A 16,475-nucleotide genomic window follows, 5' to 3' on the forward strand; every position below is an offset into this window, starting at 1 on the left:
ACCGTATAAAGAGAACAGAAAAAGTATAGTTCTTAGAGTAATAAACAAATCTTACTTCTCCCAACGAGCAAAAATGCAATGAAGTATAAAAAATAATGGAAGGAAAAACGGTAAAACTCCCTTTCATAATATAATTGGAAAATTTTACGATTGGATGAAGTTTAATTCAAGCAACAGCAGACATTTACAAAAGTTTAATACTCACTTTGAAAAATATCGATCCATATTCCGACATCAATGAATCCGACTTCGGCTTGTTCTTATTGTACAAAGCGTACAAATAAAAGCGTTTGTCGTATTTCAAAAAAATTTGCCCCACTTGAAGGGGATTGTTCTCGCATTCCTCCAATTCCCCCAGGAAATCGTGCCTATGGAACTCGTAGATTTTCTCGACGTTTCCGAAGACGGTGTTTCGATGGCCCCTCAGGGCCTGAGGAATGTCTTCGCGTTGCAGTTCTGGGATGTAGTTGACTATTACGTAGTCAAGGGATTTCACATAGTCCCGTTCGGTTTCAATCATTTCGTTAATAATGTAACTAAGGGTTCTGGAAGGAAGAAATTATATTTAGTAATAACACCTTGGGTTATAGCAAAAGTTATACTTTTGTGTTTTTGGTTCCATGTTGTTGTATAAAGCATCCGATGGCAAATCAAGCGTAGAAGCATGGCAGTAAAGGTGATTGTTTGCAGGGACTGGTGGAATTTTCCTTCGTTCCTCCAAATAAGGATCGTCCTCAATGTCGTCGCTGCTATTACTGAGTTGTACATCAATTAGAATAATTAGGTAAATCGTTAGTTGGGTAACTTGCCTCTTATTATATCTATCACTTCCTTCTTCAATAATACTATCTTGCTGATTATCCGTGTTATCTTGGTTGCTTCCGCCACTAGAGCTTCCACCACTACACACTGTACAACTTTCCTTATAATACTGGCACGAACACATTCTCTGTAGAGTTTTTTTAGAGTGTTTATATGAATGAGAACTTTCCTCTCCTACGGAATTATCCGCTGTGGACAGACCACTATCACATCGTCGACACTTGCTGTCCAGATTGTCGACTTTTTCCAGAAGATTTTCCACACTTTCACGTTCTTCTTTTATTCCTAAGTAAAATCAAAAAGTAAAAAAAATATTAAAAATATTGTTCCCACTACCTCCTAATGTCCCACTATTTTTCCTCTCCAATTCCTTGGCGCTTCCTTGGCAATGGCAATTGTGCATTTGAATATACCTTTTCTTCAGTTTGTATGAGACGGTATTTTCCGTATCACTTTCACAGCAATTGCATAATTCACCAGCAGCATGATGACTAAAATAATTGCATACAAAGCAGTTCATCGACTGTTAAATATTCGAAAAAGAGAATAGTACCTGCAGTGATAGATATAAGCCATCGAACTCACGGATCGTCTTCTTATTTGCGTGTTTTGCGACTTTTGAGGGGTACTGGAGGCACTAAATTCCGAACTGGAATATGGTGGCGATTTGTCGGGGTCGGTTGGTTTGTCTGGAGGCAGATCATGCTGATTTGCCTCAGAAATTGCATTTTTTGCACTCTTTAAAAAAAATCCACACCGTTTTGAATTAGTCATAGTTATACTTTAGGATTGAGAAGTTTTACCTCGCACAACTGATGTAACTTTTCGTTTTCGCTTCGCTCAGCTAATTTAAAAAATTCTTCTCGTTCCGCATTATCATCGTCCAAAATGTCGTGACAGCTTTCCAGAAGTAAAAAACACCTCGAACTATCCTCAATCCGTTCCCTGGTTTCCTCCAGATGTTCTCTGAAAGTCTTCATTTCACCTGCCATGCTGTTGCAAACTTCTTTCAGATGTTGCCCTTTGGTGTCGTTAATGTTTTTGCATTCTTCAATAAGGTCAATCGATTTCTCGATTTGTTTCTGAAAAAGAAATTGTTTGAATTAACTACTGAAAGTTCACATACACGGTGTTTCCTAATTGAGAACAAAAATTTCATTGGCGTATTCCTGATCTTATTTTATCAGAAAAACTTAATGCGAACATAAGGTCAAAAATGCTTCATTTGCGAACTACACGTTGTAAAATTTTACGAAATTTTATAGTTTTTATTTTTAAATTTCCATTCTATGTAACATGTTCTAGGCATATTTTGTATACCATTTTGCTCTAATTACGTGAGTGTAAAAAAAGTGAAATTCTGTTATCAGTCAGTGATGGAGATATGGCTGAGTAACATTATTTTTAAAACAAAATCTAGGTGGCCCTATAGAAAAATTAGTTTAGTTAATTCGTTTTTAGTTAAAAAACGGTTCATGAAACAACGTAGGTATATTTAGATTCTCAATAAAAGTTATCTCTTACGTTTTCTTGATCTGTTTGGTCTTATCGCGCTCTTCATAATTTTGGAAAATGAACTGCCTAAGAACAATTATTGCAATTTGTGATTCTACTCGTTAGAAAAGAGCAAATAGATAAAAACAACATAAGAGATAACAATTATTAAGAACTTATACGTTTACGTACAAATTGCCTAAAGAAAGTTTTCTACGGGGCCATCTAGATTTTATTTTAGAAATAATGATACTCAGCCATATCTCAATCACTGACTAAGTAACTAATTTAATTTATTTTCTTTTAATGACCCGTAAATAGAGCAAATCGTATACCAAATTGGCTGGAACATGGTTTGGAAATAAAAAAAAAATAAACCATAAAATTTTGTAAATTTTAACAATTAGTAGATCGGCACAAAGCATTTTTTACTCATGTTTATATTAACTTTTTCACATAAAATCAGGTCAGGAATTTGCCTCTAAAATGTTTTTATCCAATTAGGAAACACCTTGTATAGAGTGATTTACAAAGAACGCGGTTTTTGAAAAATCAATTATTGCAACCATTTGAATTTTAAACAAGTTTGTTGTCGCGTTTTTTAAACTATTCACAATTAATAAAGATATAATAGAAAAAACAAGGCAATTAAGATTGAATTTGAGTTTTTAACATGTTCAGTCACGGCCAGATTTAAGTGAAATTTTAAAACTTTGATTTAGGCGTTATCTTTAGTTTAACTTACTTAGGAGCGAAGTTAATTCAGAAAAGAAAAATCGAGCATTTAGTTATTGAAAAATAATTTGAAAGCCAAAATATCAGAATGGAAAATTTCACAAGGCTTATCGAAAAGAACCTTTTTTCATCGAATTTTCCATGTCAAACTCCGTTTTGGTCGACAAGACCTGCAGTTTGCAGATCTCCTCATCATCTAATAAAACGTACAAGAGATAACGAATAATAATGTTCACTTTAATAATCAAAAACAATTATTCGGAAACTAATTTTTTTCTTAAGAAATGCGCCAAAAATTTAAAAAATTACAATTATTATCAATAATAACACTGATATGAAAAATTGAGTTATTTCACGTCTTAGTAGAACTTGCAAAAATACCAAATATAACTAGAAGTTTTTGGTCGCTGATCTTGGACCAAAAGCATATTAAACCTCGTGATTATATTGAAAGATCATAAAATTAAATTTATTTTAATTTTTCATTCAAGAATGAGAATGTAGAAGAAATAAATATGTAGATTTCGTTTAAGTAAGTTACTAGTAGAAACATACAACTAAAGGAATTTCTCTTTAACAATTAATTTATTGGTTTTATCAACTCCAAATATAATTTTTTTATTGGTTTTTTATTTACCATTATTTGCCAAATTATTACATTTATTTTAGAGGTGTTTTCAATGTTTTATCTACATTAGCAAAATTGTCCGAATCTAAAATCTCCCAGTGTTCGCTTGAATATAGTCACTTTGCCTGATTCATTAGATTCATTCCAACTTTAAGAAAACAAACTTTTTAAACATAATCAATTTGCTAAAGTAATGAATATCGTTTCCAACTTCTACTGTGATCTTCGTCCATAACTACCATCAATAGCGACCTCCTACAGTCCAAAAGAGTTGGCAGTTAAACATGTATGAACATTGTAAATCCGAGTCTTTATTGGACGATAAAAGTGTTGCAAAATTCATGCTCCATCTTTCTGTTGCATAATACTCTTTTGTCAGGTTGATGTCTGGAGGTAATACAAGATGGAGCGTGGGGGGTACTTTACTAGCACGTTAGTACTAAGCCTATTCATAAATTTCATTTTAGTACTGGATTTGATTAAGTCGTATGGAATGGGACTGGTCGGTACTCACTTTCGCAAAATATAGGAGACAATAAGTAGCCACAAGGCAGCCGCTGGGGAATTTGTAAAACAATATTAGACAAATAAAACCTACGGTTGATATTTACGACTTTAAAATTGCTGACTTGTCCTGTGGACTTGGGTGGTTTCACTTTATCGCTAGTCATTGAAAATCGAAGCAGTGTTTTATGCACTTTCGCCCATCTGTTCATTTTTTTAAAGATTTAAGGCCAAGTGTTCCGAACAGGGGCAATAAAAAGTAAAAAAATCTACCACTGAAAAAATATGTAATATTCAAAATTTTTAACCGATAATAAGTCAAACAACATACTACAAATCACTGGAATATCATTACTATATCGAATATCACGCGCCTCTCTTCGGTGGGTTTCCTCTAAGTGAGTGCAGCTTCATTAGAGTTAATGTAAAAGTTTCGCCCACCTTAAGCAACGTTAATAAACACATTATCTATTTTTCCTTCTATTGCACAGAACAAATGGTAATTTCGAAGACCTGTAACAACTTTACATCCCAGTCTAAGGAAAATGACTTCGCGCCTGGCCAATTTCCATAATTTGCGCCAAAATACACACTGAAATGATGTGTTTTTAATAATAAGCATCACTCTTCATCTAGTAGTTCTGCAGGTCTTGCATCGTGACCATTCAAATCGTGCTTTAAGGTGTGCTAACCACCTTTAATTAGGAAGTCGTTATGCGTCCATACACTAATTAGTGTCAGCTTCAAAGTTGCAATTTTGTTTATTTATTGAAAATAAGATCATCGGTTGAAGGGAGAGTGAAAATAATCAAACTTTCCGACCGGAGTGTGTCTGTGCTTGTTGTTGTTAAGCTCAAGGAAATCTTCCTATATACAGCGTGGTGTAGAGTAATAAAATGAGTTAGTAAAAGCAGCATTTTTTTAAATTGCACCTTATGTAGCATTTTCACATATGCATTTCGATTCATCGTGTGTATTAGATGTGGTAGCTCAAATGTACCGTTTCAACGATTTGCGTCATATTTCCACTTTAGATTTCTTCCAGCAATATCAGAGAAAACGTTAAAGTGAGGTTGGTTCCTGATTAATCCAGCCCAATATTGTTAATTCACATTCATTCTAATATTTCATCATTTTCTATCGTTCAATTCTGTATAAATTAACTGACTTTCCATTATCTTCCAGGTTTAATCATCTTTAGAACACCCGTAACGTATCACGGTACCTAAACACGTAATTAACATACTTACTAGTATCGGCTAGATATTTTGAAAATTTTGATGCTCTTACATACTTTGTGACTGTTTAAGCGGTCAAATCATCCGTTTCTTGGAATTTTACACGAAACTTTGTGGACTGGACTTGACGGCCTGCAAGATCACTAGACTTGAAATCGCTTGACTTCTTGTACGCATCGTAAAGGCGATGAAATGTGGAAAGCAATGGACGCATAAAACAACGGCAAGTTAAAAGTTGTAAAAATCAACAATAATTGATTCCTGAAATTTTAGAAACTGATCGGGTAAAACGGCGAGTATCTATGAAACAGTTTAATTTTCATTAATGCTCATTATGGAGCGGAAAGTGTAGCCGAAGAAGAAGCCTATGCTTTACTTGTAACTACGCAATAACATTTTTAGCAAATCTAGCTAAAAAAATGATATCGATACCATGCACGATCCAAAACGACTAAAATCAACCTCAGAATCTAAATATATAAAAATATACAAACGATTTAAAGATCTACGACTTTTGTCAAATACACAACTTCAGCTTGTTAATACAAAAAATCTTCGTAAATTGCACATTTCTAAACCGGTGCCTTGATTCTCAAAGATTAAAAACAATCCGAAAGACGACAAGAAAAAATAACGTTTTAACAGTGATTTGTTTGAACTTACCCATGCAATGAAGAAAAACTCATCAAATCGGTTGGCAACTCCTTTAACACTAGTCGAATCGCCCGAAGCACGCAGAAGTAAACTTAGACTGCTTATTGTTTCATCTCCAACTTTCTTCGCCCATTGAAGAAGCTGAAAAAAAAACGTATAAAAATGAGGTGAAACAATAGGTAACCGAGATTGGATTAACAGATATTATATTTCTAGCGGAATTCATGCTCTACATGAAGACGGTTTCAGTGTCCATATGAACTGTTTGCAATTGTTGAGCGTAACTTTAGAAGGACTGAAACTCTTCAGTTCTTCTAGATTTCGGCCCAATCTGTCTTGTTTTTGAAAAGTGTAGTACAGGCTTTACCAAGAATGGGTTCAACAAACCCAACTGTTTTTTTTAGATATTATTCTCACGTGGAATAAATTAAACAAGTTATTTTTAATGAGAGCTAAAACCTAAGTCTCGATATGAGTTTTAGATTAATTTATGACACCTTGAACCTGTGTAATTTACTAACAAATGTGTCGGTCTGAAGGCTAACCGTAAAGAGAACGACACGAAAAGATCAAGATTTATCTGGTTTTCTACGCTGAAATCGAAACTTTGCTGGCAATGAGATTCGAAGGAAACTTACATGATAGAGTTAACTAAAACGTGTGGCTTTTAATATCGCAGTACATTTTTGGGGCGAAATATCGGGACTTTGACTTGCCTTTTTTAGCAAAATAATGATAAAAAGCAACAGTTCCTATATTTGGAAATTTTTATATACCCACAATTAAGAATAAGAATTAAAAAATAGTACACGCCTGTTTATTTTTTATGTCCAATGCACCATCGAACACCCTGTAAATTACGTATGTACATAATACTGGCGCTTTCATTTCATACTCCTCTTAAGTTCGAAATAAAATATAGGTATTCTTCAATTTACTTAATAATAATGAAGTGTTCTTCAAAGCAACCATCATATAGATAGTCAAGTAACGATCCGGAAAACAACCCATTCACATAGATGAAGAATAGCCGACATTTCATATTAATTTCCATATAGAAATTAATTAGTCACGACTAATAAAATATGGAAACCATAATATGAAGAAGCCTTTTTGGATCTAAAGGATATCGGTCTGTTTCCGCGTTCTCTGGTTAATTAGATGAACTACCGTCCCAATTAATTGAAATGATGCACCTTAAGCAAAAATAAATGATATACAAGATGAGTTTGTTATTAAATGGTTTGCTAATAAAATATTAATGATTTAGATGAATCGAGTAACCTAAAAAACGACAAATTTTCAACTCAATTATGCTAATTAATTGACTGTGACTACTTTAGGACTGATTAAGTTAAAAAGCCCTACTTAATCAGTTATATAAATGGCAGAGCCGACATCAAGCAGGAGATTTTCTACTTTGGGTGTTTAGGGTCAAAACGTGCGCCGGTTTAGCTTAATCCATGTAATTATGTAAAATTATTATTTTAGCTAAAGTATGATTATTTTGTGAAGATACACGACAGATCGGCGAGAGGGTAATAAGCAAAAACTTAGCTGACATTTTTCGTTGTAACTTACTACCGCGTTTCATATTGGAAATCAGTTTCGTCCAATTATGAGGTAAATAATAGTAGGAATTCGAACCGTGACTAGTTAAAGTATTTTGTAAGACGTTAGCCTGAATGTCATGTCACAACTCCTAGAGCTTTTTTGATAAAAAAATTACTATAATAACGATAAAAATTTACTTTGTTAATGTAGCAGAAATGTATCAGGAAAAAACTGGACACAATAATAATTGAGAAGACTTTGCTCTGCACGTTGAAATGTTGAAGTTTTCGAAAGCTTCAGAGTAGAATACTTAAAGACAATGGCTGCTAAATTGTAGGGGAATAAATACATGTAAAAAATTGAACTTCTAAAACCCAATCAAAATTACGACACAAAACTAGATAAATATTGCAAATATTTCTATTCTAATTAATCAGAGTCAGAACAGACTAGATCTTTTGCAGAGGAACATATTTTTTGAATTAATATTTCGTTTATTTAATTTGTTATTGACTTCAATAACATTTCGCATTTAGTATGGTTTCCTTTAAAAATAGAATTCGAGGGTAGAAACCAATTATTGCACTAAAAACTATAACTAGTGAATGAATAATTGGCAGACTTATTCAACTCTTTTAATTAGAACATTCTGAAAGTTGAATCATTCTAACACTTTATGCATTTAAATTCTTGTTCGAATTCTAACGATGTGAAATTAGGTTGCTTACATGTGATAAGATGAATGATTTGAAAATAAAAATAGTTTGATGCAAAAAGTAAAAGTTGTCTGAATAATAATATCAAAGTTTGCCATCTTAACAGTTCACTCATAGGAACTTGAACATATTAAATTTATATAAAATTCAAACAAATTTTCAATTACTTAAGGTATTGATAAGATTGATTCAACATCTAAGCCAACCATATGGAGAGACAAAAGTTCTCTCCAAAGCAGATAGCAAAATGATATAGACACTTTCAAATTAAATTTGCATTAATTAAATTAAACCCAGTTTGCATAACAAGTCGAAAATGTCACAGAATTAATAAAAATACAATTTTAATACAAGTTATAAATCCTAGAGCGAAGGAACTGAGAGAATCTAAAAGAAAATGTTGATTAAGAAGATTCAATACATTTCTCGTGATTCGGTGCCCAATAAAAACGCAAATTATTTAGTAATGTTTTCCTAGAAAACGAGCTGCTTGTGCAAAAAGCTGCGAACTAAATCTCTTTTACCATCTCAGTTCATTCAGAAACCATCAACCCCATTTTCACCATGTCAACATCCGAAATTTTTGAAATTATTGATTTATAGGAAACTTTAATGCTTTCTCGTTGTTTTAATTACCAAAAATAAAATTTTTCGTCTCGATGAACGGTCTACGATAWTTATTCATCCTTAAATAAATATCGCTGAAAATTTTGTTAATGATGGCCTTTAATTAATAATGAACGTTTATTTGTTTAAATGTCTTATGATGCAAYAAATGTTAATCAATCATCCGAAAGTTTGCGCGATGATTGTTAATGAACAATGTTAAAATAAATGAGCGGTATTGATTCGTTTCATTGCACTGTCACTCATCACTTATTGAAATTGGTTAAACAATGCGAATGTATGAAAATGGAGTGATAAATGTGATTTTAGCGCAATACAATGGAATGTCTTTTGTTGCATTTATGCAACCTAGTGATTTGCCGACTATTTGAAGAATTTCCAGTCGGTTTTGAAATGTGGATAAGAATAAAAAATTAATTAAAAAAACAGCAACATTATTTTCAAACTTAGTTTGCGTATTCCAAACGCGCTTAGAACTGGGTTGAATCAAGGAATATCTGGAAGATATTTAATCTATGTCAAAATACAACATAAATACAATTTAACAGTGTTACTAAAATATTTAGTATTAAAAAGCAGTCAAAATTTAACTTACGCACACTTTAATAGTGTTAATGCGCTTTTTTTTTCACTTACAATTTCCGAATTGGATTAAAAAATCAATTCACTCAACTTGGTAATTTTTATCACACATCCTTTGGAAACCTTGTGTCGAACTGTTTTACTCGCTAGAAAATTGCACTGCATTTAATCGTTTTACCATTGTTAACTTGTCTGGGAACCGATAGCACTATTTATATTTTCAGAACTTCAGTCATGACTTCTGCACTTAGACGATGTTAATGTTATATTTGTTCTTGTCAACACAATATATCGATAAGCGTTTTTCTGAATTTCTCGATTACATTCAAGAATCGCTCAAATTAAATGCATTTCAAAATATGTATTTTATAATTCGTTAGGAGGAGAATGCATTCATTATTTTTATGTGGGCCAATTAAAGCAGTCAAAAATGTTGGACCTTAGAGATTCTTTTCACAAAAGTTGGAGATCGGCTTTGCAACGGCCTTATTACAGATTATTTCTGAATAATAATTACAAAATCTACTTGAGTATAATATAACATAAAAAATACGCAACCTCTACATGAATCTATTCCTTAATCGAATTCGAATTTTCAAATAACGTTCAAACAACATGTTTATGGAATTTTTTCTTATCTGCTGTCCGTTGTTAGGTGTATACCTTCCACCCTCCATTCTTTTTGGACGCTTATCAGTAACCATTGATTAAAAAGGAAATTGAAGAAAGTTTAAGCTTAACGGTAGTTTTACAGCAGCGACATCAGTCCGTCGTACTCACATTTTTTGTCAACAAGGCATCCAACGTATGTCTTTGCCAATAAAAGCAAATAGAGCAAATTAGTGAAACAAGTTCATATTGACAATCAGCCGTAAATGGTTCCCAATCAGTATCACTTTTTGCTTCGAACGTGTAAACATCCTGTGCAACATCGGTAAATATGAAATAGACAGTTCCAGTCTTTAGTCGGAATTATTTATGCGTTTATCATGACAACAAGATGATTAGAAGATGCAATTTTCTTACAAATCGTGGAATTCATAGTATAAATTGCAGCTATTTCCACCCGTATATGGAAATATAGTCCAGAGTTCTGCGTATAACTGCATTTCAATTCAGAAGAACCGACTGGAAGGATTTTGATTGGCACTCCATTTATATGTGCAATGTAAACCATTTACAGGTGGGTTTTCTAACAGTAAACTGAAAAATTTCATTTCGATTCGGTGAACTTGGTTTATTTACCTCTTCAGCTTCCTCTTGTAGTGTCCGGTATCTGGCCAGCTCCTTCAGTCTCTCCATTCTCTCCAGTTTGAGCTGCTCAAGTCGCTTAGTAACTCTTTCAACGGCATTGAAGGAGTCATAAGCAAACGAAGTACCTCTTTTAACATCTTGACTACCAGCTAGCCATTGGCTTCTTTCGGCCAAGCTCGTTAAAGTCTTGTTTCCCTCTCGTTTCAGCTTTTGGACTGTTTCAGAGTCCAAAGCTCTCGATATTTGTCTGAAAATTATACATTTAATTGATAACTTTCTATTAATATTAATCCATAAAATTGTGCCACTGAATGCAGACAGCGTTATAGAGTCAAATAGAGTGAATTTTTTGGCAGAGGTAAATCTTTACTTTCGCAGCAATTCATACATTCACATGTTAGAATTTTTCAAAACCTATATTAAAAGACCATTTTTCCTTAAAAAAATTAAAGTTTTTCTAAGACAAGTCAGGGCCTTAAACCTACAGGTTTAATTATCTTTGTAAAAATGAATTCAACCTGAAAGCGAAACAATTCTATAATCATAATAATAAATAACTTAATAATAAGTTAAGAAGCTAAAACGTTTTAGGAAAATATCGGGAAAATGCCCTGATTTGCACTGCGTCACTAACATAAATAATTCAAAACACTTTACTAATGTTTAAAAATAATTTGTTTCAAGTACAATTGTATTAAAAAAATGCATATAAAATTCGTACATTGCCTGTGGTAAATCAAAATCCTCTGGTTGATTAATTAACAGTATTAAGCCAAAACAATAAGAAAATAAATCGAAAATTCCAGCAAAACATTACGAACAAAAAAGATAAATAGTTCATCGACTTCTCTAGAATACCGATAAAATGAAATTCCTGATGAGCTATGCAGAATCTAGACGATTACTTGAACATGTGGAACTTTAAGGATCATTTAGATAAGTTAATATCATTGAGATAAGTTTCTTTGCGGCCTCTATGAAGGCAGAGAAAAAATGTCTTTCTTTCTGTTTGACAGATTTCTTTCGTCACTTTTAAAACCACCAATTGTTTTATGTAAAATAAGATAAAAAACATCGAGAGTTTTTACAAATTTGCATTTTACAAACATTTTGTGTTGCATGTAAACATATTGTTGTACATTTTTTATTTTAAGATTATTGTCCTGAAAAAGTTAAAGTGTGCTTTTTTTAAATTACAAATAATATGCTAATTATCTTCCAATCGGTCATGTGAGGGTAATTATCAAAAGTAGCAAATCTTTCGTGAAAAAATGCACCGAGTGTTTGCCTAACAAATTTAGTAAACATTTCCAAATATCCTAAATGAGGTTGAAACTACGTTATTGACGTTTTGAAAATTGCACAATTTCTCAAACTAATTAATTATTTCTCCAGACTTTCAGTAATTTACACAAACATGTATATTTAGAAACAATTACATTTTCACTTTTTTGAGTCAAATTATGATTTTTTTGTATATCAAGCACACTCTCGGTTTTATTTAGCATTTATTTAAAATTGAGACTTACACAACGTGGTTAATACGACACATGGTTTTTAGTTAAAAAACTCAGGGTATTTTCCGTTGAAAAACACGTCGATATGCAACTTCGGTCAATAACTATGCACACGTAAAAGCACTACTATAGTGAAGAAACTGGATAGCGACAGTGCTATTTAATAGGGCACTTAGAACAAGTCATTCTAAATGACTAGAAATTAAGATTACAGGAGAGTGTGTTCCAATTAAATGCAGTTCTTATGGGGCATTCAGAAAAAAGTGGTTTAAAAATGTTCAAACGGAAACGAGGAAACGAAAAAAACTAAGTAAAAAATTAGAACCAGCAATGAAGAAAATTGTAGTTAGTTTTGAAAATCAAGCACGTTTTTCTTAGTCTAAATTGACCGGTTAGAACGTACTTTTACTGTAACAAACATGTTTATTAAATTACATTATTTTCAAGAGCACATCAGTTTTAAGAAGATTTTTATAATTGTAATTAAGGCATTTATTTTCTTGTGCATTTTCGTCAACATTTACAGGCATATTATCTTTTGGGTGGCATGCATTCCGCTACCCGTTTAGAAAGTGTTTTCAGATATCGCCGCCACATTGATGTTAAATGCTTTGATTACTTGTCAGTTTTTTCACTATGTGAACATTTGATTATTTGTGAGAATGGATCAGTAATCATTTGACTAAAAGGTGAGTCTACCAGCACGTTGCAGGCATAAATATTTATCAGTGTAACTTTTTTTATGTCACGTCCACAGGTTATTTTTGGTAGAGCTTTAAGCTACGGGTGCTTTTATAAAATTTCAAATTTACATAAAACCATGTGAAATTCCAGAAGAAACTGGGGACATTAAAGTGGTTTCTAGAAATAAAAGCAGAAAAAAATTCGAACAGAAAACAGTTGAAAATGATATAAAAAAACATATGTTTTAACTTGTGTTTGCACTTTTTCTCTGTACGGTGATAATTAATGTATAAATTTCGTCACAAGTTTTCTCCGAAAATTTTCTCATAATTAATTTGCATTCATAAGCATTAATTGCTTGGATACGGAAAATGATACAAGAAAAACAAAATGCTTGAATATCTTTCTGGTCGTAAGTCCCAGAAAACAGTTGAAAATGATATAAAAAAAATATGTTTTAACTTGTGTTTGCACTTTTTCTCTGTACGGTGAGAATTAATGTACAAATTTCGTCACAAGTTTTCTCCGAAAATTTTCTCATAATTAATTTGCATCCATAATCATTAATTGCTTGGATACGGAAAATGATACAAGAAAAACATAAGGCTTGAATATCTTTCTGGTCGTAAGTCCCAACAATACAAACACTGAAATCACATTTTTCGGTAAAGATTATTATGGTGTCTGTTTAACCTGAAGATACATATAAATACTTGTTGACAACTTGAAAGATCCGGTAATGAACCTACACGATTATAAATAAATCGCCTATGAAAATGCCAGAAGAGCTAACCAAACTGCCGTTTAATTGCCAAAGAAAGCCCCTTATGCCTCATTAGCTTACAATATTGTTCGGGATGACATAAAACCGTCGTCGATCATAAATTTCATCGAATTAAAGCTGAAACTCATTGTGCGCTTTCGCATTTCTAACACCTCAAGGCAAACGTACACCAAATGATATTAATAGAAAGTTGAATTCGAAGAAACGAAAAAGAAATAGAAAAACGTTCAACCGAAAACGGGGTAAAACGCAAAAGTTCGTGGAAAACTCGTGGAAAAAAAAGCATGATTTCAGATCGATAACAAAAAAGCTCGTATACTTTCTAATATACACTTGGAAATTTTTGAAATATATGGAAAATTTTTAAAGTAATTTTGATAAGAAGAAAATGTCTAGAACGTTAGAAAATAAGTCTAAAGTAGTTTAACACGTTTTGAAACAAGATTTAAGGGAGATCGATTTAAGATGGAAGATCAACGTTTGCCAGAATATTTTCGCTTCTCACATGAAACAATAAGAAATTTTGCTTAAAGTGTAATTAGGCAAAGCCAGTTATTTAAATTGTCGATCGAAAGTCCCAATGATGTTTTAAATATTTTTTACAGGATAAAGTATTGAAAAATTGTTTATAGAATTCATTGTTTATTTATTTATTCAACGTTTTATTACTCGGCAATTAGGAATTTCGCTGGACGCCCGGAGATAAAATAATAGATATCCGAGATTCCGGGGTATCCGCTGCTTAAGCCTCTCGGAGTTCCGAATGTTTGGCTTTTTGGCTTCTATTTTTTGGCAGTTGGGAATTCTTATTAAAACCTAACTGGCAAAAGATCCAGACCGGCTATCGAAAAGGTTAATATTCTACTGTGATGTTTTCAACCTTTTCGGAAATACGACGTTTTCAAACTTCAGGCATCTCAGAAGGGGCGAAGCCCTTGATTAATTTTCAATATTGTAATAAACTTCAACAAATGGCCTTTGGAGGACCGCTAGTAAAGGAAACAAGAAATCGTGAAACTGTGAAGGTTTATTTAGGCGCAAAGGCACAGTCCGAAAAAGTGTCTGCTTTACAAATTACAAATCAGCTTTTTGGAAAAGAACAAAAAACCTACCAATTACTTTGCATTTGTGATGATTTCATTGCCAAAAAGAAACGAAGTCATTTAAACTTATCGCTAATAACAGCTGTTTTTTAATCGATTAACTTAGACTTAATCTAGGAGTGTTTCGGTCAGACCACATCATTTTTGTTTTGACATACATATATAGATATAGAAACAGTTCAAATCGGTGTTTGATAATGTTAAACATGTTTAAGGTTCAGCAGTATTTTATGGGGAAACCCACATTTTTTTCTGGTGTACTAAAAATGATTGTTGATCGAAACGAGGTTAGAGGATATTGACGACTTATTCAATTTTTGTAGGCTTATTTCTCTAGTGGAAACGAAAACCTTCGGCTGAAAATATACATTCAGATTTGCTGTTTAAGAGTGTAAAGCTCCTTAAAACTGTAACTCTTGATGTTTAGTAAACAGATCTAAATAGGGCAGAATTGTAATTATTGTTGAAATAAAAAACGCGGTTTTATGGCACACTTTTTATGAAAAATTATTACTTATTTGACTTCCTCTAGCAGTTAGAAGACATCGGTTCACTCACTTGACTACTTGCGCGCGCTCAAACTTCCAAATGTTAAAATAGTATCTGATTTGTCTATAAAAACGTGACTTACCGAACCTCCATTTGTATCCACCTTGAACTGACTAGATGAAAACTCTCGAATAGTCATGCACTTAAAAGTGTGCAAAACAAAGCTGCACTTCATACGAGTCATGCAAGGCAAACATGACTTTATTATCACCGTCTGGGTCGATTGTGAATTTTCCGCGTAAATGCAAAACTATTTCAAGTTCGTCATCGCGTCAAAATCTGCGACTTTATGGACCAACCGATATTCCATATCTTCAGCGAACTATCTAACATTTTTACAGTACTGTTATGCAGACGAACGTCAGACCAACGAGCTTACTTGAGGTACGACCCAGCACCACTAGATGAAAAATTTTGCATTATTACCATAGTTCTGTCTAACTGTAAGATAAGATATGCGCATACATTACGAATTTTTTTTAAAAACAGATAATGAACTTTAGCCACTACTTGAACGCGCAAACAATGCCCGGCTGAATAATGTGTTTTGAAAATAAAACCGTGTACACCTACAATTAAGTCAAGTGAATGTATTTATTCTCGCCAATAATGAAGAATGCTACATAATATGCCGATGGAAAAAATACGGAAGAGTAGTAAACTGGAGGTCGATGGTCGTCTTTATTAACACCTCCAAGCAACTATTGTATAGCATTTTTTTAACTAGATATTGATTCAGATCTGGCATTTATTACTCTGCTTGCAGCTGCCATTTATGTAACACGATTTTTATTCTTCGATTCCACGTTTCGTTCCATTCATTTACTTCCACATTTTTTTGTCTCGGTGTTAGTGAGGAACTGAGGTGCTGTTGAGGTTTGATGTGAAATTTGAACTTTTTTCCCGAAAATTGTTTCCTTGCCCTCACTATTACTAGCATTTGCTTACTAGTTCAAATTAGATTATTTTGAGGTTTTGCAGAGACAATCGAATTTGAATGTTTTAGAAGTGCTTGCTGACAGCAATAGTG

At 32.8% G+C, this 16,475-nt stretch overlaps 1 protein-coding gene across 3 annotated transcripts in view; it reads right to left on the minus strand.

Moving 5' to 3' along the window:
• LOC109537128 (puratrophin-1) overlaps positions 1 to 16,475 on the minus strand; it is a gene marked incomplete at its 5' end in the record, with an annotated part of 73,879 nt that overhangs the window by 5,540 nt on the left and 51,864 nt on the right. For all 3 annotated transcript variants that reach the window (XM_048665620.1, XM_048665619.1, XM_048665617.1), the window contains 8 exon segments: positions 206 to 545; positions 603 to 755; positions 810 to 1,107; positions 1,159 to 1,313; positions 1,376 to 1,560; positions 1,626 to 1,904; positions 6,085 to 6,216; positions 10,800 to 11,055. In XM_048665620.1, coding sequence (XP_048521577.1) covers positions 206 to 545; positions 603 to 755; positions 810 to 1,107; positions 1,159 to 1,313; positions 1,376 to 1,560; positions 1,626 to 1,904; positions 6,085 to 6,216; positions 10,800 to 11,055 — 1,798 coding nt within the window.

The sequence above is a fragment of the Dendroctonus ponderosae genome, unplaced genomic scaffold (assembly GCF_020466585.1).
Source record: "Dendroctonus ponderosae isolate FM_Combo_2020 unplaced genomic scaffold, Dpon_F_20191213v2 Dpon_F_20191213_4, whole genome shotgun sequence".
NCBI classification, from domain to species: Eukaryota; Metazoa; Arthropoda; class Insecta; order Coleoptera; family Curculionidae; genus Dendroctonus; species Dendroctonus ponderosae.